Source organism: Nuphar pumila, chromosome 7, assembly GCF_984573655.1.
Source record: "Nuphar pumila chromosome 7, dmNupPumi1.hap1.1, whole genome shotgun sequence".
Lineage (NCBI taxonomy): Eukaryota > Viridiplantae > Streptophyta > Magnoliopsida > Nymphaeales > Nymphaeaceae > Nuphar > Nuphar pumila.
The window spans coordinates 15,386,413-15,412,824 of NC_143255.1; the positions used below are offsets into that span (position 1 = coordinate 15,386,413).

The 26,412-nt window shown below is 38.2% G+C and overlaps 1 protein-coding gene and 1 pseudogene across 1 annotated transcript; both read left to right on the forward strand.

The window, feature by feature from the left end:
* LOC149831251 (BTB/POZ and MATH domain-containing protein 1-like) lies at window positions 1-18,287 on the forward strand. Its single transcript, XM_090012967.1, has 7 exons — window positions 1-112; window positions 203-543; window positions 2,796-3,072; window positions 7,611-7,941; window positions 16,621-16,960; window positions 17,533-17,806; window positions 18,098-18,287. Exons 1-7 carry the CDS (start codon window positions 1-3, stop codon window positions 18,181-18,183), a joined length of 1,761 nt encoding a protein of 586 aa, XP_089869093.1. The 3' UTR covers window positions 18,184-18,287.
* A 5,724-nt stretch (window positions 18,288-24,011) lies between these two features.
* On the forward strand, window positions 24,012-25,825 carry LOC149831252 (BTB/POZ and MATH domain-containing protein 2 pseudogene; annotated as a pseudogene).
* Window positions 25,826-26,412: the final 587 nt, after the last annotated feature.

Consider the following 26,412-nt stretch of genomic DNA (forward strand, 5'->3'; position numbering starts at 1 on the left):
ATGTCAATGGTGAGAAGCAGAGGACGGCTTGCTGCCATCGTCCTCGTGCTCCTCCTCGCCCTGGATTCGTGCCAAAATCCAGAAATTGACGAACCCGCCAATCACGAATCTGGTGAGCGTTGCCACCTGGGTCTCCGATAAAATTTGGGCACGGACCGAAGGCAAGCTACTGGACTGAAGGGGTCCCCTTTGAACGAACAAGCTGGTGTTCTGGCTGGTCGGCATGGGCATCGACGACAGGAACTACAACAACGAGCTAAGGAATCTGGCAGCGCCGCCACCACCATCCGCAACTGTAGCATTCCAGGAAACCAGCCTCTGGAACCTGCCCAGCTCCGCCTGCTGCTACTCCCAATCCCTAGCAAAGAACATGCCATGCTGCTCGCCGCCAGGAGCAATGTCGCCGAAGAATATCTGGGCATGGAGAGTAGGGTGGTTTTGGCTTTGGTTGCTGTGCTGCTGGTATTGGAAGGATTGGAGCGAGAGAAGGAGCTCTCGAATGATGGACGATTGAGGAATCAGAGGTTGACGTTGTTGTTGGGGGTAATGAGAGAGAGAGGGAGAATTTCGCACCCTGGATGGGTCGGTTTAAATAAAAAATTAATGACGGAATTAGCGATGAAAAATTCCATCGCTAATCTGTGGTTAAGTTGTGACAGAATCTTTCTATAGTGAATTTGTCGCTAATTAAAGACAAAATTTGAGACAAAATTTTTTCATCGCTAATTTCAATTTTACGGACGACTAGTTTTCTCTAGCTAATCCGTCATGAATTTTCGTCGCTAATTAACATTTTTCTTGTAGTGTGCCTAATATGCATTGTCATATAACTGGTTTAGGAAGTTGGAATCGCTAGATTCGTGAAAGTAGAAAATCCATGTTTGCCATTTCCTCATTTTTTTGTACTTTGATTAACATTCAATAGTGACACTACAAGAAAAATATTAATTAGCGATAGAAGTTTGCGACAGAAATAATCCATCGCAAATTTGCGATGAATTAGCTAGAAAAAATGAGTCGCCCCTAAAATTGGATTTAGTCATGGAATTAACGACATAAAATTTTCGTCTCAAACTCTGTCGCTAATTTGCGACGAAAAAATTCTGTCTCAAACTCCGTCGCAACTTTATGACGAATGAGCGATCGAATTTTGTTGTCGCTACTTCGTCGCTAATTGGCGGCGGATTTGAGACATAATTTTTCCGTCGCTAATTTCTCCCATAAAACCCTAATATGAGTCCTCTTCTTTTCCTTTCTGTTTCATCCCTCGCCCGTTGGCCGATTACTCTCCAGCACCTCCTCCTTCTTCCTTGACTCCGTCTCTCTTGTCGTCGTGTGCCACCGCTGACCACTGTCTCTCTCAACACTATGAAAGTTTTTTTACTACCTTAGAACACATATATGCATGATTGAATCACTATGAAAGTTTTTTTACTGCTTTATAACACATATATGCATGATTGTGATACATAACACATTTATTTGACAACCTTATGAACCATATATGCATGCTTGAATCACTATGACATTTTTTTAACAACCTTAGAACACATATTTGCATGATTGAATCACTATGAATTTTTTTGTCAGTCTTATAACACATATATGAATTCTATTAATGTTCTTCACTTTATTGCTAGTCTATATGTCATTGAGATATGTTACTTTGATTTCCTTAGATTAGGTGCATTGCATATAATTTATTTAATTATATTTTGTTTATCAATACTAATATTTTGGTTCTCTTGTAGGATGCTGGAGATGATCGGTGTAGAGGAGCTGATGAAGGCATGGATGAAGGGGCAGATCGAGACAATGAAGAAGATGATGCTTCAAATCTTGGCGATGATTAGATTCATGTATTGAATTTGTTTCACGTACTTGTTATTTCAAATGAAACTCTTTGTATATGTTCACCTGTAACTAATTTGAACTTGACAATGACTATAGTGGGTTGTTAAATTTGTTTCACTTACAAGTTGTACTAAATTTGTTTCACCTGCTTTGTATATGTGTTTTTTATATGTACTTTATTTTTTATACATAAGTTATATAAACTGTATTACGAAATTTTTTTTTTGATATTTATATTTCAAATATTTTTTTTAAAATTTTGCTACGGATTGGCGATGGATATTATCTATCGCTAATATCCATCATGAATGTAGCGACAAATATTAATCTATCTCAAAAACTGAATAAGCGGTTGTTTTGCAACAGAACGTAATCCGCCGTTAAATTGGCAATGAATCTTAGCGGCTGAAACGTATCCATCATGAAATTTTAGTGACGGATTATCGACAAATATGTATCTATTGCAAAACCAAATCAATTCTTATTTAGCAATAAATCATGACATTCATTAATCCATCACGAATTAGCGACAGAAGTAGCGATATATCAGTTTTGTTGCTGATTAGCCACATTCATCGTTAAACGAATTAGCGACGAATTACCGTCGAATAACGTCCATCGCTAATTCACATTTTTCTTATAGTGTGAGGTATTTGCCAAACGAGTGGGCTCTTTGAAAGCAGAAAAATAATGAGAAGAGTAAAAAGCTGGCAAGAAAGAATTACTACTTTTCTATCCTTAAACGAGAGAAAATTTTTGAAAGAAAAAAAAACCCTGAAGATTTATTGTTTTTTTTTTAAAGTCTGGCTCGTGGCTCCTAATAAACGGCGAAACCACTTGTAATAAGACCAGAAGAGGCAACCAGGTACCGACAAAGCAATAAGACGCAGCACCTCTTCACTTGGGCAGCTTTCGATATGGGCATTTGCTAAAACTGCAAGGACTCCACCTCTACCGCCCATGGGTTCCACCATTTCTATGTAGCTTCAGGTGCCTTGGGCGACGGCAATTACGTAGCTTCAGATGCGTTCATGGTCGGCGGGCATGCGTGGGAGGTCCGCTTCTATCCGTTCGGGAAAACCCGCATGTACAATTCAGAAGGCTTTTATATCTACGTCGCCCTCTCTAGCGAGGGAACCAACGTTAAGGCTCTCTGCGGATTGAGCTTCATGGATCAGAGCGGGAAATATGAGCACAAGGCCCACGCCAAGCTCGATAGTAGCTTGGGGGTACACACCTTCAAATGTCGGGGAGAAGCGTCGTATGACTCATTGGCTCTTTAATCTGTTTCTGTTTTTTGCTTATCTGCAAATTCTGAATGGGTTTCTTGATGATGGGTGTCATGAAAGATCTCCTATACGTTTAATTTTTAGTGCTATTATATTTGATTTTATGCTAGTTTTTTCTTTTTCCTTTTTTTGGGTGGAGGGGATTGCCAAACCATGTTTTCAAATAAAACGTGTTTTGTGAAAAGTCTGCTCGAAGCAGATCCAGTTTATCCCGGGGCCGTGAAGGGGGCGCTGCCCTCTCCCTACCCTTTCTGGCCAGTAGATGACCGGAGAATCCCAATTGATTGTTTCTTTTTTTATATGTTTGTCCATTTTAAGGGCCACCCACGGTCGGCTAACTCAGATGATATTATGTCAATTATGTTTAGTCGTTTGCTGGCTGAAAAACAGCTCCACACTGATTCTTTTTAAAAAAAAAATTTCTGACAAATTCTTGGAAAAACTAAATTCTTGGTCAGCCAAACACCTGATTTTAGGCAAGGCATGGTTTCTTAAAAATCATGTTCTGCCCCTTCATCCAAACTGGAATGTATCACACAGTGTCGAGAGTACCACAAAACACCTTATTTTCCATAAGAGTGAGCACAAGAACTTTATGAAACTCTACTACGCTCTCCGTTTTGATTTGTTAATAATTTCCATTTAATGCAAACCTAAGTCTCTCCCATAATGGCTTTGATATCATCTTAATATTGATAGGGTTATGAAGGAGAAAGCATGAGTAACAATGTCTATTTGGGGTTCCTCCAAAAGTATAATCTCTTAAAAAAAGACCTATTAGATGCTAATTTGTGTATTATCATTCAGCAAAATAAATTATGCATGAGTCCTAGCAAATTTGCTATAGCTAACACATCTGTATATGGTTGGGTTTGCAAAAATAGTGGTGAAAATGCCCATATTTCTAGTTCTTGTATTACAGTTTTCATATTTTAGTGTATATGTTCTGAGTAGAAGTAAACCTAGAGATGATGTTCTATATTCCAGAGTGAACACCTTAAACGGTGTTCGCCCTTATAAGAGGGGCAGTACACTGGAATGCCTCTCTTTAATAGCCAACCCCTCCCCTTTTATTGGGGGCCAGCCACGTTGGGCAGAACACGTATACAAGTGTTCTTCCCATAACTCTGAATTTGCTTCCCTCCTATATTATTGAGAAATGTGCCCACTGTTTTCCAAATTTTATTTTAATTGCATGACACATTTGGAGATTACCAATTGGATCAATATATTGCTGCCTTGCTTTGACCATTGGACATGTTCTCATCTTTTTGTTTGTTTGAAGCTGGGTCTTTGTATTTATGACTAAATAGTGTCTCTTACCGATGTGAGATTTATTTCCCTTTAGTTTTTATTATATTTCCTGGATTTTGTTTTTTTATTGCCATTTTTTCTTTTCTTTTGGCAATAAGTGTCTCTTGTTTGTCGGCGAGTTGTTCTTGTTACTGGGGTCTCAGGGAAATTGCTAATTACTTGCTTGTAATATACGTGAAAAAAGATCACATGTTTTTTTTTGTAAAAAAACAGTCATGATGAACATTCTTGTTAGTACAGGTGTATTGCTTGGAGGAAATCTGCTTCAGAATTGTCATTCTACCTAAAAGATGATTCACTTGCAATTTGCTGTAGTATTTGCATTCTCCAATCACACACAGCAGAATCAAAGTTTTGTACCATTTCAGTACCACCTTCTAACATAGGTCACGTTCACCTCTGCCTCCAACCGGGGCGCTCCTCTCAGTCTATCATCATCCATTAGAAAGATTGGGGATAGGGTGGGGCAGAGCAAGGCAGAGATCAGGATGGGGACTAAGAAAAGCGTAAATCCATCTCCGCCTCCATCCTCGCACGGGGATGAATTTAACCTTCATCCCTGCCTCCATCCCCGTTTCATGCTCTTCATCCCTGGTCCAAACAGCGCGAGGTAGGGCAGGCCGGGCCTCGTTTTCCCCCGATCTACTGCCATCCCTGGGAAGAACATAACGCACACTACATGGGGTAGAATTCAAAGCAACAAATAGTTCATTTTGTTCCATTTTAACCATGGCTTGTTTGACAAAGTTCCTCTTAACACAATGTCATATAACGTGTAAAACTATTTTTATTTTTTTCAAATTTGTTTGTCCAACAATTTTTATTTTAGCTTTAATGAACTTTTGTGAACTGGTGTACCCAGTTAGTCACATGCACGCCACAACCAAAAAAATATCACTAAGAGATGTAGGGATGGCAGTGGACCGGGGGAAAGCGGGCCCCGTCTCGCCCCGTTTGGACTGAGCATCGATGAAGGGTATGAAACGGGGATGGAGGCGGGGACAAAGGTTAAAACCCATCCCTGTTTGGGGATGGACGTACACTTTTCCCCGCCCCGCCCCATCCCCGCCACAATCCTCACCTCATCCCCGTCCCTGCGACTTTTCCACGCAATATCCCCGCCTCATCCCCGTTTGAACCGGGGATGGAGGACGTGAAACGGGATGAAGGCAGGGGTGGAGGTTAAAATCCATCCCTGTGCGGGGATGGAGGTTCTAATCTTGAGGCAGGGCGGGGGTGGAGGCCTTGTCCCCCACCCGGCCCCACTGCCATCCCTAAAGAGGTGTGCAGAAAAGAAAAAATCTCTAAAAAAAGATAGAAAACCCCAAATTTGTGAACACTTTTTTTCGACACAATTCTATGAACACTTTAAAATGGTTTTTTTCTTTACGTGCATTGACAGCTAAACCAGTTGTGTTTCCAGCACCAATCTGTAGAACACATGAGCCCAGTTGATGGAACCACATGGTTGACGTATGAATCATAATAAAGCACTAACAAGCCACCCAAGAATGTTCACTTGCACTCGGAGGGATGCTACATAACTCCCTATTTCACAGAAAAGCTCATCTATCCTCCATCTGGTTGCCAAAGGAACAAGGCTCCACAAGGCTCAGTTTGAGGCTGAGTGAGAGAGAGAGAGAGAGAGAGAGAGAGAGAGAGAGAGAGAGAGAGAGAGAGAGAGAGAGAGAGAGAGAGTCATTTAAGAAAGTAAATCCAATATTAAATGCTCAGTTTTTCTTTTAATGAGAATTTTATGGGCATGCAGTTAAGTAGGGTTATCCAAGCATATCCATAGTTTATGGAAGGCTGTATAAGATAGAGGCTAAGGGAATAAGAAAGATGACTTGGTTGAAAGAATCTAGAAGATAGAATCTAAGGCAAGATCTTCCATTTAAAAAAAGTTAGTCTATGAAAATCTAAGATTTTGGCAAGTCATGGGTTTACAAAATCCGTCTCTAATGGTCAATTTGGTTATGGCCAACAGAAATATTAGTTAAACAATAATTTTCAAAATAAAAATGTGCAATCAAAATATTCAAATTTTAAAGGATGTGTTTTTTTGTTTAAATTGTGAAATGTTCTGAAAAATGCCTCAATCTGTTTTTTAGGATAATAAAGGCTCTTTTTTTAAGGATAATAATCTCTTGAAAGCATTAACGATAAAATCGTGATATGCTGAAAATTTAGCTTTCTACTTGTTATGTAGCAGAAAATTGGTGTGTCCAATATGGAAATAAACTTTTTAGAAATCAGAGTTAATTAATATGCATTAAGTAATGTGCATCATTTTAGGCTAATTAATTGTTGGTTTAATATGATTGGTACTAAATAAATTCGTTGCTTCATTAAGCCAGAGATGGTTTTCCATAAAACAAACTTCGGAAAGTAGTAACTCATTAGGAAAAGAAAAAACGTTCAAAATTCGTAGCCTTGGGAAGTGGAACTTAATTACTTTGATTGAGAGTTTTCAAGTAAAGCCTTTAATATTGTATATAGCTAGGTTTTTTCTTTTCCAATTTAGCTTTATATGTTTTAAGTTTTAGTTTAATTACTGCTGCTGGTAATTTTGACTAAAATAACGTGAGATTAAAAAAATTATTCAAAATTCACCAAAAAAAAGTGAAAAACAAGTGCAATAATTTGTCGTTTTAAACTTTTGTCACTATGATGTACACCTAAATTTATTTCTTGATTAATTTTATTTTTTTGTTATGATCAAAGTTTAAATACCAACCTAGTTTATCCAAAGACCTGCCATATGATTACGGATTGGGTTTGGTTCAGACCCATGCCTGATTTGAGATGATTATACCAGGTCTGGATCCGGCTTCAATTGAATTACATGAACCAGACCCCAACCATACCTGGTAAAATATGTTATTATCTTTTTTAGGTTGAAAACTTCGGATCTTAGTTGGAACTCAGGTCGGGCATGGGTTTTAGTATGAAATTTCACAAACGATATCCGGATCCGTATACTAATCTGACCCCTCAGGTCCGACCCAGATTCTAATCGGTCCTTCTCATTTATTACCAAACCCTCATCCTATAGTGTTTGATACGGGTCGGGTCCGAGTAAAACCCGACTCATTGACTGCCCTAACTATAAGTAATAGCAAAAAACTGGAAACCCCTTTTTAATTCTTGTAGAGAAACGTGGGCAGCTTTTTGATATGGACTCCTCACCTACAGTCACCACCTCCACCTCTACCCCCTTTACCGCCTATGGGGTCCACCATTTCAAGTTCAAGGACTACTCCCTCTGCAAGTTCTTGTGCGGAGGCGATTACGTAGCTTCAGATGCGTTCATGGTTGGTGGGCATGCGTTCGAGGTCCGCTTCTATCCGCTCGGGTTATCCCGCAAGCACAATTCAGAAGGTTTCTACGTCGCCCTCGCTAGCGAGGGAACCGACGTTAAGGCTCTCTTCGGATTTAGACTCATGGATCAGAGCGGGAAATATGAGCACACGGACCATGCCAGGTTCGAACTAGGCTTGCCGGTAGCCACCTTCAAATGTCGGGGAGACTTATCGTATGGCTCATTGGATCTTTATTATGTTTCTGTTTCTTGCTTATCTGCAAATTCTGAATGGGTTTCTTTATGATGGATGCCATGAAAGATCTCCTATAAGTTTAATTTTTAGTTCTATTCTATTTGATTTTTATGCTGTTTTTTTCTTTTTTTTGGGTATTGTGGGGGGTTGTGAATACTATTCATAAAGATGGTATAAACCTTTGATAATTCTGAACTCTTGAAATGTTGGCTCAAATACCTTGAAATCTTGTTTCTAAATTAGGGACCGTTTGGATGACACCCAAAACCAGGCATTTAACTCTGGTTTTCGCTGAAAATCCGGTTTTGAAATCAAAACAGTGTTTGGGGACTGTTTGAATGCCAAAATACGGGGGTTGACAAACCATGTTCTCAAAGAACGTGTGTTTTGTGAAAAATCAGATCCAGTTTATCCGGGGGCAGGGAGGGGGGCGTTGCACTCTCCCTACCCTTTCTAGCTACTAGATGGCCGGAGAATCCCAATTGATTGTTTCTTTTTTTATATGTTTGTCCATTTTAATTGCCACCCACTGATGATATGGTGTCAATGTTAAGAAACGCATACCAGAGAATGTGTGCCTACAATGCACGGAGAAGAGGACACCAAATGGGTTCTTGGCATCCTCGTTCCACATTTGGCGTGATGCTTATCGAAAAAGGAAGACTTCCATAGGCAAGAGGATGCTTCACTCCAAATGTGGAACGGCTGCCAAGAACCTGATAAACATCAGTATTAACATTCTCCCCCTCAAGTTGGTGTGCAGATGTCAATCAAACCTAACTTGTGATTAGGGATGGCAGTGGACCGGTGCGGGGGACAAGGTCTCCATCCCCGCCCTGTCTCTAAAATGTAACATAACATGTACGGCGGAATGAAAGACTTTTGTCCACAGATTAATGGGAAGATTACTATCATGGAGCATACTCATGGCACTTTCAACGATGTGCCTGTGTTTTTGCTTAGCAATCTCATTTTGCTGTGGCGTGTGTAGGCAGGACACCCTTCTTCCTATCCCATTATTTTGAAGAAAAGAAATAAAGTCACTAGATGAGAACTCCCCACCTCCATCACATTGAAAGAATTAGATAGACTCAGAGAATTCATTTTTTACTAAGGAAAGGAAATTTTGAAACAAAAGGAAAACTTCTGACTTATTTTTTATGAAATATATCTAGGTGTATCGAGAGTAGCTATCAACAAAGATTAGGTAGTATCTGCTCCCAGACCTAGAGGCAACTGGTGCAGGTCCTCAAACATCAGAACATATCGTCTCAAAAGGCTTTGAAGCTCTCTTATTAATAGAATGGAAAGGCAATGATTGACTTTTGCATAAAGAACAACTGGAACATTTCTGGCTTTTCTCATCCACATTGAGACTTTCTTTCGGAATGAGATTATTAGAAACAAGTTTCTCAATAAAATGACTCCCACAATGTCCTAATCGACTATGCCATAAGAAAGACTTATTACATAAGAAATACTAAAAACATTTGTTGAAGGGAAGAAACACAACTCTAATGAAGACTTCGAATCCAGATGAATAGGGCGGACGGGATGACATGGAGCTTCTTCAAAGACATACATATTGCCTCGTCTTTTTCCTTCAGCAAATGTTTCCCTCTTGCGCAGGTCCTTGACCTGCACAGAGAAGAGAGTGAATTCGACTGAAGCATTATCATCAACAAGCTTGGAAACAGAGACAATATTTTTCTTGATATTTGGAGCATGAAGTACATCCGTAAGTTCAAGAGTAGAGTGTGACATGGGAATGACAGATTTTCCAACATGAGAAACAAGATGATAGGATCCATCTCAAGTGACAATGTTACTTTTGCCAAAATAAGGGATAGGTTTAGAAAGTTTACTTGCATCACCAGTCACGTGAGTTGTTGCCCCTGAGTCGTCAAACCATGTGCCTTGATCGTTCTGTTTTAACTTCAATTCTGAGAGGGCAGATATTAACAGATCTCTAATCTCTCCATTGTCTCTGATATTAGTGGGCTTTGCTTTCTGTTCTGTCTGTGGAGCCTTTCCTTTATTTTCAGGGTTGTGCCAACAATTCGCCTTGATATGCCTCCTTTTCTTGTAGAGGAAGCAAGTGGGGATTGACCTTTGTCCCTGAGTATGAGTTAAGATATTTGGAGTGGGAAGCAATCCACGTCCTCCGTGTCCATTTCGCCCTTGTCCTCCTCGCCCTCGTCCTCGACCATAAGTCACTCCTATGGCAAAGACTTCTTGAGAATTTGTATGAGCATGTGTTTCTTGAAAAAATTCCTTCAGAGTCATCTTATACTGAATCAGTTTGGCTCTCAACTCATCAAATGTAGGAAGAGCAGGCAGACATAATAGTGAAGTAACGATCATATTATAGTCAGGTCTCAATCTACTCAGAGTTTGCTGCACCATATCACTGTCACTCACGACACATCCTATAACTGCAAGTTGGTCTGTGATAGTCTTCATCTTGTTGAGATATTCCATGATGGTCATGGAATCTTTTCTCAGTAGCTGAAATTCCCTCTTGAGAAAAACCATCCTCGCCTGTGAAACTTGTGAATACGTCTGAACCAATTTCTCTCAAAGTTGCAGGGCTGTACAATTATCGGGGATCGCAACAAGAACCTCTTGAGACAAGGTAGAAGTGATGTATGCAACTACTAATTGATCTTTCCTTTTCCGGTTGAGATATTCTGCATTTTTGACATACACAATTGAACTTGCCCCTTTATCATCTTCCATTTCTCTCGTAACAAATTCTAAGGGAACTGGAGTGGTTCCATTCAAGTGACCTAAGAGACCTTGGCTCCTTATGAAAGGTATGATTTGTCTCTTCCAAATCAAGAAGTTTGAGGTGTTTTAACTTTTTGGAAACGAGTTGATTAAGAAAACTTGAAGAGAGACTCTATAGAGAAGAATAAGAATCCATGGAGAAAGGAAAGGTAACAAGAGTGTTCACAAAATGCTCAATCTTGTGCCTGTAAGATTTGTTGATTGGCCTTTTTTTTTGGCTATGTAAACCTTAAAACTGACGATCAAAGACTGACAAGTTTAAAGGGAATCAGAAATAAGTTTATCCTTACACTTTTATAAGATTGGAGATTAACGTAATGTAAGTTGAAAATTTTCACACATGGAACAAAAAATTAATCTGAATGTACTAAGTGTTTTTCAGATAAAAACAATGTGGGTACCACCTGTGATAGTGAGAGAAGACTTATTTTAAAGATGAGACACTTAAAAAGAGAGGTGAGAATCAGATTAAAAACAAACTATTGTCACTCAGCAAATACGAACAACAAAGAGGGTTTAATTTCTCAAATCTGAATACGCAGAGTAGATGCGTAGAGGGGAATGCGCAAGAAGTGAAACAAATCTGGTGCACCAGGTTTGAAAAAAACAGGCGAAAAGAAGAAAGGCTGAATCGTGGGTGAAAAGGTGGGTCGATTCACGTGAACGATTGAATCAACTTCAGCGATTTACGTCGTTACGTGAATCAACTTTAGTAGAATTTTCCTTTTGCGACACTCAGGGTCTGCGTGAACAAGGGTTCATGTGAATATCAGACCCTCGTGGGACGTGAATTTACCAGCAAGAGAATAGAAAGGGGGTGGAAGGGGGTGGAGGAACGAGAAAAAGAACTGAAGAAGAGTACAAGGGAGGAGACAGTGGAGACCTCAAACCTTTCGTCAATCGGTTGCACCTTCGGAAGCCTCTTCAACCCTCGATGGACCTTGGCTTTGATACCATGTTAGAATCTTCACATAAATTGCGTTGAGAAAGAGAAAAGGAATAGAAGAAGAAAGGGGTTGCGGCGGTCACGATTTCAATATGTGAAATCGTGACCTAAAGAGGGTATATTAATATGTTTTGAGTGTACAATATGGGTCCGGGTCTGGTATAATATCTAGACTCAGAATGAAATAAAACATATAAAGTTGTACATAAAGGCTATACATCCAGACCCAAAACACCACTTTATCACATAGTTGATCTTCCAGGCATAAAACCAAATTGATTCTCCGATATCATGACAACCTTCCTCAACCTATACTCAATCACCCTCTCCCAAAGTTTCATAGTATGACTCATGAGTTTTATACCACGATAGTTTGTGCAATCTTGTATATTACCCTTATTCTTATATAGAGACATCAAAGTACTCTTCCTCCACTCATTAGGCATCTTATTTGTCCGCCAAATCTTGTTAAAAAGATTTGTCAACCATTCTAAACTTTTCTCTCCCAAGTATTTCCAAGCCTTGATAGGTATACCATCTGAGCCAACTGTCCTTGATTTCATTTCCTTCAAAGCCTCTGCAATTTCTTTCTTTTGAATCTTGCGCATGAAGTCACAATTCATCTCATGAAAAGGAATGGAGAAGTTTCCAAGATCCTGAGCATGACTTCCATTAAAAAGCTTATCAAAATAATCTTTCCATCTCTCCTTAATCTCCTCATTTTTTGACTAAAACCCTTTGCGTTTCATCTTTGATACATCTAACCATACCCAGATCCCCCGATTTTCTATCTCTCATCTTTGCAAGCCTATAAATATCTTTCTTGCCCTCTTTGGTATCCAACTTGTCATAAACCTCCTTATATACCTTATCCCTCGCGTTTCGAACTATTTTTTTTAGCTTCCTTCTTTGCTATCGTATACTTCTCCAAATTCTCGTTATCACGACTCTTACTTAGATTTCTATAACACTCTCTTTTAACCTTAATAGCTAATTTGACATCCTCGTTCCACCATGATGTATCCTTACCTAGCGGTGCACCGCCTTTAGACTCACCCAATATCTCCTTAGCCACCTTTTTCATGCCACCCGCTATCTTATTCCACATTGATTCTGAATCCTCTTCGAGACACCAATCAACTTCCTTAACTACTTGCTCTACAAACTTTCCTTGTTTAGCTCCTTTCAGTGCCCACCACTTAATTCTAGGATCTATCCTATGTCTATCCCTTTTGCGGCATTGTCTAATTCTAAGATCTAAAATTAAGACTCTATGTTTTGTAGCTACGCTTTCTCCCGGTATAACCTTACAATCGATGCAACAACCCCTATCTCTCTTTCTAAGTAGGAAAAAATTTATCTGACTTGTATTAACGAAACTTTTAAATGTTACTAGGTGAGACTCTTTCTTCCTAAACCAAGTGTTTGCTAAGATCATATCATAGGACAAACCAAAATCTAAAATCCTTTCTTCACTTTTGTTTCTTTCTCCTATACCATAGCCTCCATAGATACTCTCAGATCCATCCCTTACTAATGCCTACATGACCATTAAGGTCACCGTTGATGAAAAACTTTTCTCCATAAGATATCTCTTGTACTACTCCATCTAAATCTTCCCAAAATTGACGCTTAATGGAATCATCTAAACCTATGTCACAGGGATTCGGCTAGCAGGGTGCCGCACCCGCGTCGACGCGACTCGACGCGGGTGCGGTCAACCAGCTGTATATAAAATGAAATTTGAAAAACCCGCCCCTCGACCCCTTATATATATATATATTTACATTTTTGCCCCTGCCGCACCCCCGCACCTGGGTTTTTTGGAAGTGCCGAATCCCCGCACCCGCACCCGCGCCCGCACCCGCACCCGCACCCATGTGACATAGATCTAAACCTACTTGAGGTGCATAAACATTAATAATATTAATAATAGTTGTACCTAATACTAATTTAATAAGTAAAATCTTATCACCCTTCCTATGGACCTCAACTACATTTTCTATAAATTCACGACTCATAAGAATCCCTACTTCATTCCTATTCCTATTTATTCTTGTATATCAAATCTTATATCCCAAAGGTTCTATCACTTTTGCTTTGTCACGTACCCATTTGGTCTCTTGTAGACATAAAATATCAATCTTTCTCCTACACATAACATCTACTAATTCTACCAACTTACCAGTTAAAGACCCTATGTTCCAAGAGGCTAACCTAATTTTATGGTCTTGGACTAACTTCTTTACCCCCACCCGTCCAACAAAGTGAGGGAACCCTTGCCTATTTGATACCACACCTGGGCACCGATGTGACGCGTCGCTTCTGGGCGACGACCTAGCAACCCTTGCCCATTTATCATTGCCTTCGGGCCTATAGAGTACAACGCGTCGCTCAGTAGGGAACGCCCCAACGAAATTCTCATATTGGTTCATATTCATAGGGTATGACTGAGTTTTTATGCTGGCTGTCACTAGCCTACCGCAACCCTCATCCTTTATTCGGGCTTGAGACCGGCAGTGTATAACTAAACAATTATACACAGGCGGAGTTGAATTAAAAAAATTCTACAACAACAACAACAACAACTACGCCTTCATCCCAAAACAATTGGGGTCAGCGATTGTTTTGGGATGAAGGCGTAGTTGTTGTTGTTGTTGTTGTAGAATTTTTTTAATTCAACTCCGCTTGTGTGAATTAAAAAAATTCTATTTAATAAAAATAACGAAAAACACAGGGCCGAATCGAAAAATATGATTTTTCTCAAAAATTCAATTTTGAAGTGGATTATAAAAAAAAACAATAAATATGGATTTTTAATGCGATTTTGTCATGGATCATGCATAAATTTGGATGAATAAATATGGAAAACGTATGCATGATCACTAATATGACTACTTTCTTGAACAAGGTTGGGCATAAATGTAGGCTGATTTGGATTGTGACTAGACTTAGGATCAACACCTAATGGATTAGTCTTAGGGTCAATAACAAAAGGACTTGCTTCAGGGGCAGGAGTGTTAACTTGAAAAAATGGTTCCGGATATTCAAAAATAGGTAAAATGGGACTTGGACCTGGACTTGGTATAGGTAAAATGGGACCTAGACCTAGTATAGGCTCAACCTAATTCTCCCCTTGAAAGTAAGATTCATTTTCAAAAAATCTCACATCTCTTGATACATAGAGTTTCTTTCCAATAGGATCAAAACATTTGAAACCCTTTTTTGAAGATGAATATCCAATGAAAACACACTTGACGACTCTTTTTTCAAGCTTGTTTCGAAAGTTGGTTTGAATATGCATAAAGCATTTGTAACTCTTTTTTCAAGCTTGTTTCAAATGCTGAATTGACACTTTATGACCCTTTAACTTTTCCATTGGAATACTGTTTTCCAAACTCTAACTTGGAATGCGATTTATGATGTAACATGCAGTGGCTACGATATCTGCCCAATATGGTTGAGTCAGTTCATATGAAACATGAGAGAACAAGAAATATTGAGAAAGTGTTTGTTCTTCCTTTTAGTGACCCCGTTTTGTTGGGGAGTCCCCTGTACACGTGTTTTAGGGCATTATGCCACGTTTCTTCAAAAAATCATCAAAGACTTATCGGACCTCAGGTTTTTGATCTTGTGTTTATTTTGCGTGAGCACAAGGTTATAAAAGGTTTTAAAAACCGTGGCCACTTTTTTCTGTTTCAGAAAATACACCCAAGTAGTTTGAGATTTATTTTCAATAAAAGTAACATAATATTTAAGGCCAAAACATGAGTCTACGGGGGTTGGACCCCACATATTATAATGCACTAATTTAAACAAATTGTTACTTCTAGTTAACGATTTTGAAAAGTCTAGAGGTCTTAGCAAATTCACAAGCATCACAAGCCAAGTTGTGATTCCTTACTTTTGGCAACAACGTCTTGATGATTTTGGCCGTGTCTTGTCTGAGACGATAGTGCCCAAAGGCTATAGGCATTATTTGATTGAGAGCAACTGAACAAGGCCTGCAAAGGTTGACTAAAAATGTATAATCCATCATGTTCTATGCCTCTACCAATCATATTCTTCATTTCATGTCCTGAAACTTCACACCCTTTGAAGAGAAAACAGTCATAAGTTTTGGTGATCTTACTTATGGATATGAGATTAGCACTAAACTTAGGAACAACGAGAACTTCAGAATCGTGATCTTGATTAATGAGATTCATATTTTTTATGCTCGATTGTGACTAGACTCAGGATCAACACCAAATGGATTAGTCTCAGGGTCGATAACAAAAGGACTTGCTTCAGGGGTAGGAGTGTTATCTTGAAAAAATTGTTCCGGATCTTCAAAAATAGGTAAAATGGGACCTAAGTCTCACCCATAGTGTCTCTGATATCATCTTAATATTGATAGAGTTATGAAGGAGAAAGCATGAGTAACAATGTCTATTTTTGTTTCCTCCAAAAGTATAATCTCCTAAAAAATGCCCATATTTCTAGTTCTTGTATTACAGTTGGGCAGAACACGTATACAAGTGTTCTTCCCAGAACACTGAATTTGCTTCCCTCCTATATTATTGAGAACTGTGCCCACTGTTTTCCTAGTGAATTTGTATTTGCATGCCACGTTTGTTTGAAGCTGGGTCTTTGTATTTATGACTAAAGTGATGTGAGATTTATTTCCTTTTAGTTTTTGTTATATTTCCTGGATTTTGTTTTTTTGTTGCCATTTTTTTTCTGGCAATAGGTGTTTATTGTTTGTTGGCGAGTTCTTGTTACTGGTGTCTCAGGGAAATTGCTAATCACTTGCTTGTAATATACCTGAAAAAAGCTCACATATTTTTTTGTAAACAACCAGTCATGATGAGCATTCTTGTTAATACAGGTTCTATGTTTGGAGGCAATCTACTTCAGAAATGTCATATTACGTAAAAGATGATTCACTTGCAATTTGCTGTAGTATTGCCATTTTCCAATCACACACAGAAACGAAGTTTTGTACCGCTTCAGTACCACCTTCTAACATACGTCAACATTTTGGACAACTCATGGAGAGCGGAAAAGGTGCAGATGTAAGCTTTGTGGTTGAGGGACAGACATTCCCTGCACACAAGTTGATACTTGCTGCACGTTCACCTGTATTTCAAGCTCAGTTTTTTGGACCAATGAAAGATCATAATACAAGTAATATACAGGTTGAAGACATGCAAGCTTCAATTTTCAAGGTTTGCTATTGTCGTTTTGGAATCATATTTTTTATGCTTTTACTAGTCAGGCAGCCACAAATATGGCAAATATTCTGAAAATAGCTGAATATTTACAAGCAACTCTGGGTAGCCAGTATTAAAGGGAAAATATCGGCCATAATATACGTCACATTTTTTTCTTTATATTTTCATCTTACTAAATTGTTAACACAATTTTTATTCGTTTGCTTTTAAAATATTTATAAAACATTTGTGGATTTTCCATGCCAAACCAAAAAAGCCTTTATGGAAACACCTCATCGAGGTATATATCAAGAGATGACAATATCATCTACATATAACTGGGTATTGGATTGAGTTATTCATGAAAAGCTGTTCAAATTCTTCTCTTTGATTGGCTAGAATGGTAATTCTTCTCGGTAGAAAATTGTCATGAGATAATTTAAGAAATCATATTCATGTTAACATTTGGAGAGGTTGATATGTAGTATCTTTATCAATTATGACGTGTAGATATATAAATCTTGGAGTATTCAAAACTGTAGTGATATAAGTTCTTTTTATTTTTTTCTTTTTGGTTTATTTTGCAGGCTTTACTCCACTTCATATACTGGGATTCGCTTCCTGATACGCAAGAGCCAGTGGCTGTAGATTCCAAATGTGCTTCATCTTTAACTACACATCTGCTAGTAGCAGCGGACCGCTATGACATAGAGAGGCTAAGGTTGCTTTGTGAATTTAAGCTCTGTGAGGAGCTCAGCATAAACACTGTTGCAACAACTTTATCTCTAGCGGAGCAGCACCACTGTGTTGGGCTTAAAACAGCTTGTTTGAAATTTATTGAGATACCAGCAAATCTGAGAGGTAACTAGTCTCCTAACTCATTTTCTATGTTTGATTTTGTGCTCGTTGAACAGTCTGGTGCGAGGTCTCACAACTAGGTTTGTCATGGAAATGTTGTGAATCAGTTTATTTTGCTATGAGTTTAGGTTACTTAGCTGAATCAGTTGGTGAAGGATTCACCATTTAAAATTTCTTTAAAAATGAGATGTTGACTCCAACAAAACTATAAAAGAAAGCCCACAAAGAGTAGTTCTAGATCCAGACTGGTGTAATATCCACGCTATTAACATGGTTTCTGTCATAATGTTGCAGCTTTTATGCAGACTGAGGGTTATGAGTATCTGAGGAAGAATTGCCCATCTGTTATGTTCGAACTGTCTAAGCATGTATCTAAGTGAGGATTCGAATGAAGCCCTGGATAGGAACGATAGCAATCTAAGAAGGTGAAGCAACGGACATCTATTGGCACACTATCTGCAAAACTATTTATTTGCTTCTTGTTTTTTGGCTTTCAGTTGTGGATATTCTGGTTTTGTGGTTGGGTTTTGGCGTCAGATATCCGAGCTTTAGCAACGCCTTTCATTCTAGATACATCAAAAAACTGATGTTTTTACTTCTTTGAAAACATGGTTTACCAAACCCCCCATTCTGGCATCAATACAGTGCCTAAACCATGTTTTGATTTCTAAATTTGGTTTTTAGCCAAAACCTGAGGTAAACACCTGGTTTTGGGGGTAATCCAAACGGTCGCTGAGAAAAATTATATTAGAAACAAGAGTTCCGAATTTGTATAGGTGTTTTTCATCTATTTTCAGAAAAATAAGACCAAGGAAAGAGATGTTCCTTCCCATCATATCGTTATGAATAGCATCCACAACGCCCCCCCAACCCCAACACACGCCCAAAAAATCTAAGCAAAAACCCGCATTGATCAAATATAGTAGCACTAGAGATTAAACTAATAGATCTTTCACGGCATCCATTATCAAAAAACCCAATCAGAATTTGCAGAAATGCAAATTTTGGCATCAATGAACCATGGAGAAATGCAATTTTGGCATCAAAGTTGTAGGATCTGCCAAGTGCCATCCCTCGCTAATGGTGAAGGCACAATGGTGGGTTTCACCACATAGATAAACATATCAAAATAATCAAAGCCTTTTTATTAGGTGTTGCCCTTGGCCACGAGACTAACTTTATACCCTTCCAACCTGCCATCAACTTTCCTCTTAATTTTATATTTACATTTGCTACCAAATGCCAAGTACTAATTGCCAAATACCATTATGAACAAGAACGCCATAGCCGAACATCAATAAAGCTTACTGGCTTCAGTGAGATGGGTAGGTTTTTGGTCTTGGGTATATTCAGCTAAGAAGGCCAAGGGAATGGGATAGCGGCTACTACAAAAGGTTTTATGATATAAATGAGCTTGTTCAGATCAACTTGCAGCTTGGCTCGGTCTGGCTCGCCCCAGCTTGTTCATATTCCTCAAATGCGGTCGAAGAGTCGAGTTGCGATGAACTTGTATGATATAAATGAGCTTAGTACGAGCAGTGGCAACTCGTCCCGTCCAAACTCAAAGAAAGGGAATATACACAGTATCAAAAGAGTACCTTTGGATAAGTTAGGATGTATGCTGCGATGTTCTCCGTGTTTTGAGCACGAATAGTACATTGTCCAATGCCTTCTCAAACTGGGCGTGAGCCTTGTGCTCATCTTTCCCACCCTGATCCATGAAGCACAATCTGAACAGGGCCATAACATTGGTCCCCTAATGGGGAAGGGCGATGCAGAGAGATGTCCTCTGAATTGCTCTCAGGCAACTCCCCATTCAATTAGAAATGAACCTCAAACAAGTGTGCATCGACCATGAACTTACCTGTGGCTACGTACTTGCGCACACACATGCCTTTGGAGAGGGAATAGCCCTTGATCTCGAAGTGGTGTTGGTGAGAGAGGTGGAGTGAGCAGGGATCCAGGGAGCGGCTATGTGCCATGTCACATGACGACATTTCATGTGGGGCCTGCACTCCTTAATTGTGGGCTCCATGCAATGCTGTCATGTGATTGGCTGACACTTAGCCATGTCACTTAACCACTCCTTTGATCCGAATTCGAGGTGGAGGAGGAAGGCTTCGTGGGGTACCCGAATAGAAAATTCCCCACATGGGATCATTTGAGGGAGGGAGGGCGGTGTTTCTTTTTCTTCCTTCTGTGTGTTTGGCTGTTTTTTTTTTCAAGTTTTTATTCTATTTATTGTAACTAACAAAGATAGAGTTAATCTTTAATATATATGTAAAGATTTATTATCTTGAGGCCAGCCAATGAGAGAACGGTGATGGAGGGTTACCCAAAAAAGACTTTGTTGAAAATTGCCGTGTCCAACGTTCGTTTTCAGTGAGATTTCCGTCTAAATCACCCTGTAATGTTAAAATTCTCTCTTACCCAATGTTAAAAATTCTCACGAGAACTTGGTAGGTGAAAATTAATTTTCTGTTTCTCAACTAATTTTTTTTTATAATATGCTAAAATATATGATGCCACAGATAAGACAAACTAATTACCATAACTAATTGTATCCATTATTTTGTGATATCGATCCTATTTGTTGACCAGAAGCCTGCCCAGCTTCTCAAAAACAATGTCAAGAATGTAAAAACTTAAACTGGCACTCGCCGAAACAATAATAGAAAATAGAGCAAAACTCCTCGTATACTAAACATGAGGAATAAAGATTTGCACACGGGGCCAATGTGAGGGAAAAAAAGAAGGTACATGTGCTTATCCACACTAAACTAGGGAATAATAGCTTGTTCTTCATATTTGTTTTTTAGCATAAAGAGTTGAATATGCTTGGTGTCGTCGGCTGCAGGGAGCAAGTTCTCAGTTCTCAGTTCCCAGTTAGCTATATTAGGGGTGTCAACGGGTCAGGTTTGGTTCGAACTCAGTTAAAACCAGAACTTGCCCTAATTTTTAGGTATGGCAATCACACCCACTGTAAGAGAATTCATACCTAGACCCCATAAGAACCACATGAATCAGACCAGGCCATACCCAGTAAAATAATATTTTTTTATCATTTTTACTTTAAAAAAATTGCGGGTCTTAATCAGAACTCGGGTTGGGCCCGAGTCTAGTATAAAATTTTACAAACTATACCTAGCTCCATGTATTAATTGGACCTTTGGGTCCTAACCTAGGTCTTAATCTGATCTTATTTATCACCATACCCGAACCCTATAGTGTTTGGTTCAGGTTGGGTCTGGGTAAACCCGACCCGTTGACACCCCTAATCTATATATGTCACAGATATCGTGTTTCTGGTGAAACAAGTGGGAGCTCCAATGTAATTGTTGTACCAACTATGCTCGGACACATGGCCACAAACATTGACAAATAGGAGTAATATTTTAATATTATTTTATTATTTTTAATGCTTTAAAGTTTTTTAATAATAATATACTTTTAAAATTAAGATATCAAAAAAATCTTGGGGAGGCCTCCACTACCTGCGAGGAGTGGTGCAAATCAGCCTGAGATCTCCTCTTCGACCAAAGACACCACAGCTTGTGGAAGACGACGACTATAGGAAGGGAGGTGGAGAGAGTGGGTGGGAACGATCTTGCCCTACAAGTGTGACCCAACAGGAACGAGGTGGAGAGAAGGATTTCTCTCCCATCTCACATCTCTCTATTCGCCTTTTGTGAAGGGATTAACAAAAAGGAAAGAGATATCCATGTATGAAGAGAGAGAGCCATTTAAGAAAGTAAACCCAATATTAAATTCTCAGTTTCTCTTTTAACTAGAATTTTATGGGCATGCAAGCATGCATATTTAAATATTTAAAGTGCAACACAACTATATTTTTTATCCAATGACTAATAAAAGAAAGTAAGTATTTCGAGAGCACCGTATCATTACTAATATATAGATTAAAGTGAGTTGGATTTGAGTCCAATGAGACCCAAGCGAGATTCACGAAAAGTGAAGTTCGTAGTGTTTTTCAAGATTTATGTGCCGAAAAGTAAAGTTCTTAGATTTCTAACTGTTGGAGGGGCTCCAACGTCTAGTAGGAGCCCCTCATTTTGGTCTCCTCTTGTATTATAAATAGGGGTGTATTCCCTGCTATTAGATTCATTCTTTTGGGAGCCTTTGTGCTTACCTTTGGTCAATAGATTCAATCTTTTGCATTTCAAGTGTTCTCTTTGTACCTTTGTGTAAGTGTTCTTGGTGTGTCTTTGTACAAATATCTTTTTGTGGTGTTTGTGCTTGTAGTGCACATCTTTGAAGATATTTTTATATAGTATCAGAGAAAGGTTAGGAGAAAAGAAGATTGTGTATTTTGTTCTCTCTATTGGGTACCTCGAAAAGCATGCCATCAAGTTATGGTGATTGGAGTGAAAAGTAGTTTCTTCATTCAATATTTTAGAAGCATCCTACGTTGAGTAGGACCTTATTTCTCTTTGTGGTACGCATTTTTTCTCTTTTTTCTTTTCTCTAATGGGCGAAAAGAACTCTCACTTCTCTCTTGGCTTTAAATTAAATGGATCTAATTATCATGTATGGGCCGGGAATATGGAGGCCCATATCAAAGGTAAGGGTCTTTGGGGATATGTTCAAGGAACTATTTATGAACCCAAACCTAAAATCACTATTATTAAGAAAGGGGAGATTAAGGTTCTTGACGGCGAAGAAAGAGAAAAAACATTTGAGGAATACAATAAAAGACATGAAGAATGAGAGATAAAAAACTACATAATCCTTTCGTGTTTTTTCTTATCGGTGGAAACAAAGATTAATGCTAATATATTGAAATTCAAGAAAGCATATCAAGTATGGGAGTATCTTGAACAAATGTATACGTCAATAAACTTGTCCCATAAGTATTACCTTCAAAAGAAGGCTTTGAATCTTCAACATGAAGAGATGTCGGTTAGAGAATACTTTGGAGAATTATCGGCTATTTGGGATGAACTTGCTTTCCTTGAACTTAAATGGCGTGGAGAAGCAATCAATTAAGGTCAAAACAACTTGGAGAGGATCACTTTTTCAATTTTTTAAATGGGCTTAGACCCGAGTTTGAACAATCTACATCCTCTCTTTTATCATCTTTTTCGTCTTCACCTTTAGAAGATGTTCTTACCAAATTAAGTGGAGAAGAAACTAGATTGAGAATAAATAAAACCAATCAAAATATGTTGGTCGTCCCCTCTAAAATCGAAGATGAGGGAACTTACGTTGTATCTAGATTAGGGAGCAATGTAAAACCTTATAAACCTCTCCACTTCAACAAAAATCAAAGAGGAAGAGAAAATAATGGACAATATGAAAGAAGAGACTCCAATAAAATAGTGTGTCATTATTGTAAAGAACTGACACATATAAAACCCGTGTGTCCCAAATGGAAAATGATGGTGACAATATCGACAACCTTCCAAGAAGAGGCGCCGTCTTCCTCCAACAATGTCAATCTATCTCTAAATCAAATTATTAAAGCTCTTCAACCACTCCTCAAAGGATCCATCTTTGGAGCCACTGCATCCTCTTTTTCTCCTCTAGGAAAGATTCTTTGGTTATTAGACTCGGGTGCATCTTTTCATATGACTCCAAATGCTTTTACACTGACAAATTATTCTAAAAACATCTCACCATCCTTTGTTTCTACTGCGGATGGGGTTTCTCTTGAAATTAAAGGAATTGAAGATTTTGAAAAACAAGATTTTTTTATTCCTAAAGTTAAATTTATTCCAAAATTAAATTTAAACTTGCTTTCCGTCTCTCAACTTTCGGATCATGGATGTGATATGAAATTTTCACCACATAAATGTTGGATACAGGATCACCAGACATGATCTCATTACATAAATGCCTTCATTATAAAATTATCATCACATAAATGCTTTGACCATTGGACATGATCTCATCTTTATGTTTGTTTGAAGCGGGGTCTTTGTATTTATGACTATATAGTCTCTTACCGATGTGAGATTTATTTCCCTTTAGTTTTTGTTATATTTCCTGGATTTTGTTTTTTTATTGCCATTTTTTCTTTTCTTGTGGCAATAGGAGTCTATTGTTTGTTGGCCAGTTATTCTCAGGGAAATTGCTAATTACTTGCTTGTAATATACGTGAAAAAAGATCACACATTCTTGTTAATACAGTCATGATGAGCATTTTGTGAACAACCAGTCATGATGAGCATTCATGATGAATGCTTTAGAAATGTTATACTGCAGAATAAATGATTCACCTGCAATTTGCTGTAGTATTGCCATTCTCCAATCACACACATCAGAATCAAAATTTTGTACCATTTCAGTACCTCCTTCTAACATAGGTCAACATTTTGGACAACTCATAGAGAGCGGAAAAGGTGCAGATGTAAGCTTTGTGGTTGAGGGACAGACATTCGCTGCACACAAGTTGATTCTTGCTGCACGTTCACCTGTATTTCAAGCTCAGTTTTTGGGACCAATGAAAGATCATAATACAAGTAATATACAGGTTGAAGACATGCAAGCTTCAATTTTCAAGGTTTGTCTATCGTCCATTTGGAATCATATTTTTTATGCTTTTACTAGACAGGCAGCCACAAATATGGCAAATATTCTGAAAATATCTGAATATTTACAACAACTCTGGGTAGCCACTATTAAAAGGAAAATATCGCCGATAATATGTGTCACATTTTTTTCTTTATATTTTCATCAAACTATATTCTTAAAACATATTATTTTTTATTCGTTTGCTTTTAAAATATTTTTAAAACATTTGTGGATTTTCCCTGCCAAACCACCAATTTAAAAAGGCCTTTAAGGAAACACCTCATCGATATATATATATATATATATATATATATATATATATATATATATATATATATATATATCAAGAGATGACAATATCATCTACATATAACTGGGTATTGGATTGTATTATTCATGAAAAGCTGTTAAAATTCTTCTCTTTGATTGGCTACAATGGTAATTCTTCTCTGTAGAGAAGGGCTTGCAACCCTTTCGGAAATTGTCATGAGATAATTTAAGTAATCATATTCATGTTAACATTTGAAGAGGTTGATATGTAGTACCTTTATCAAGTATGACGTGTAGATATATAAATCTTGGAGTATTCAACACTGTAGTGATATAAGTTCTTTTTCTTTTTTCCTTTTGGTTTATTTTGCGGGCTTTACTCCACTTCATATACTGGGATTCGCTTCCTGATATGCAAGAGCCTGTGGCTGAAGAGTAAAAATGTGCTTCGTCTTTAATTACACATCTGCTAGTGGCTGCTGACCGCTATGGCATAGAGAGGCTAGGTCTGCTTTGTGGAGCTAAGCTCTGTCAAAATGTGCTTCGTCTTTAATTACCGGAGCTCAGCATAAACACGGTTGCCACAACTTTATCCCTAGCGGAGCAGCACCACTGTGTTCAGCTTAAAACAGCTTGTTTCAAATTTATTAAGATATCAGCAAGTCTGAGAGGTAACTAGACTCCTGACTCATTTTCTCTGAGTTTGATTTTGTGCTCGTTGAACAGTCTGGCGCGAGGTCTCACAATTGGTTTGTCATGGAAATGTTGTGAATCAGTTTATTTCGCGAGTTTAGGTTACTTTGCTGAATCGGTAGGTGAAGGATTCACCATCTATTTTTTTTTTTTTTAAAATGAGATGTTGACATGCTATTAACATGGTTTGTCATAATGTTGCAGCTTTTATGCAAACTGAGGGTTATGAGTATCTGAAGAAGAATTGCCCATCTGTTTTGATCGAACTGTTTGAGCATGCTACCTAAGTGAGGATTCGAATGAAGCCCTGGATAGGAACGATAGCAATCGAAGAAGGTGTAGTAACGCACACTGTCTGCAAAACTGTTTATTTGCTTGATATTGCTTTATTTTTTCTATGCTTTTTTTGTTTGTTTTTCAGTTGAGGATATTCTGGTTTTGTGGTTGGGTTTTGGCGTCAGATATCCGAGTTTTTTATCAACTCCTTTCATTCTAGGTACATCATCAAAAAGCTAATGTTTTTACTTATTTAATTGAATGTACTCATCATTTTGCATTCTGTCAAGTCATCCATGTTATTACGATAGTCATTTTTAAAAACTGTGGCAGAACATTTGCGGAAACGATAACGTGGAAATCAAAATCCTTAACGAAACCAAAATCCTTAGGGTGCATTCACTTTCCTAGACAAATTTTCCATAGATATATGACACCATTTGAGTGACGAAAAAATCCTGGGCAAATTGTTGGACTTCTAAGTGGTCCCACTATTTATACCTTTTCTAGGACAAAGTGTCTCAAAAAGTACGGATCATGCAAATGTGTATCTTGGTACCCAACCACCATATATTTTTCATATATATATATATATATATATATATATATATATATATATATATATATATGAGAACTGAAATATGAGAACTAATGTGAACTACTATTTTCATGAATTTTTTGTTATTCTCTTCAATCTAACCATACATATTTGATTTGCATGTCTGGTTTTATAAGAACCTGTTCTTGAATCATCGGATTTTGATGTATAAGCTAGGTGTTTGGCTGGGTAAGAGCTTACTTTTTCAAAGATATTATCAGAAGAAAAGGTGTTTGGCTGG

What these genes read in the sequence shown, in the direction of transcription:
- LOC149831251 (XM_090012967.1), top strand. Translation starts at nt 1, where the DNA reads ATGTCAATGGTGAGAAGCAGAGGACGGCTTGCTGCCATCGTCCTCGTG. An exon ending in ACCCGCCAATCACGAATCTG is followed by an intron (nt 113 to 202) that starts GTGAGCGTTGCC and finishes TGAACGAACAAG; the next exon opens with CTGGTGTTCTGGCTGGTCGG. An exon ending in GAGCACACGGACCATGCCAG is followed by an intron (nt 7,942 to 16,620) that starts GTTCGAACTAGG and finishes TTGTTAATACAG; the next exon opens with GTTCTATGTTTGGAGGCAAT.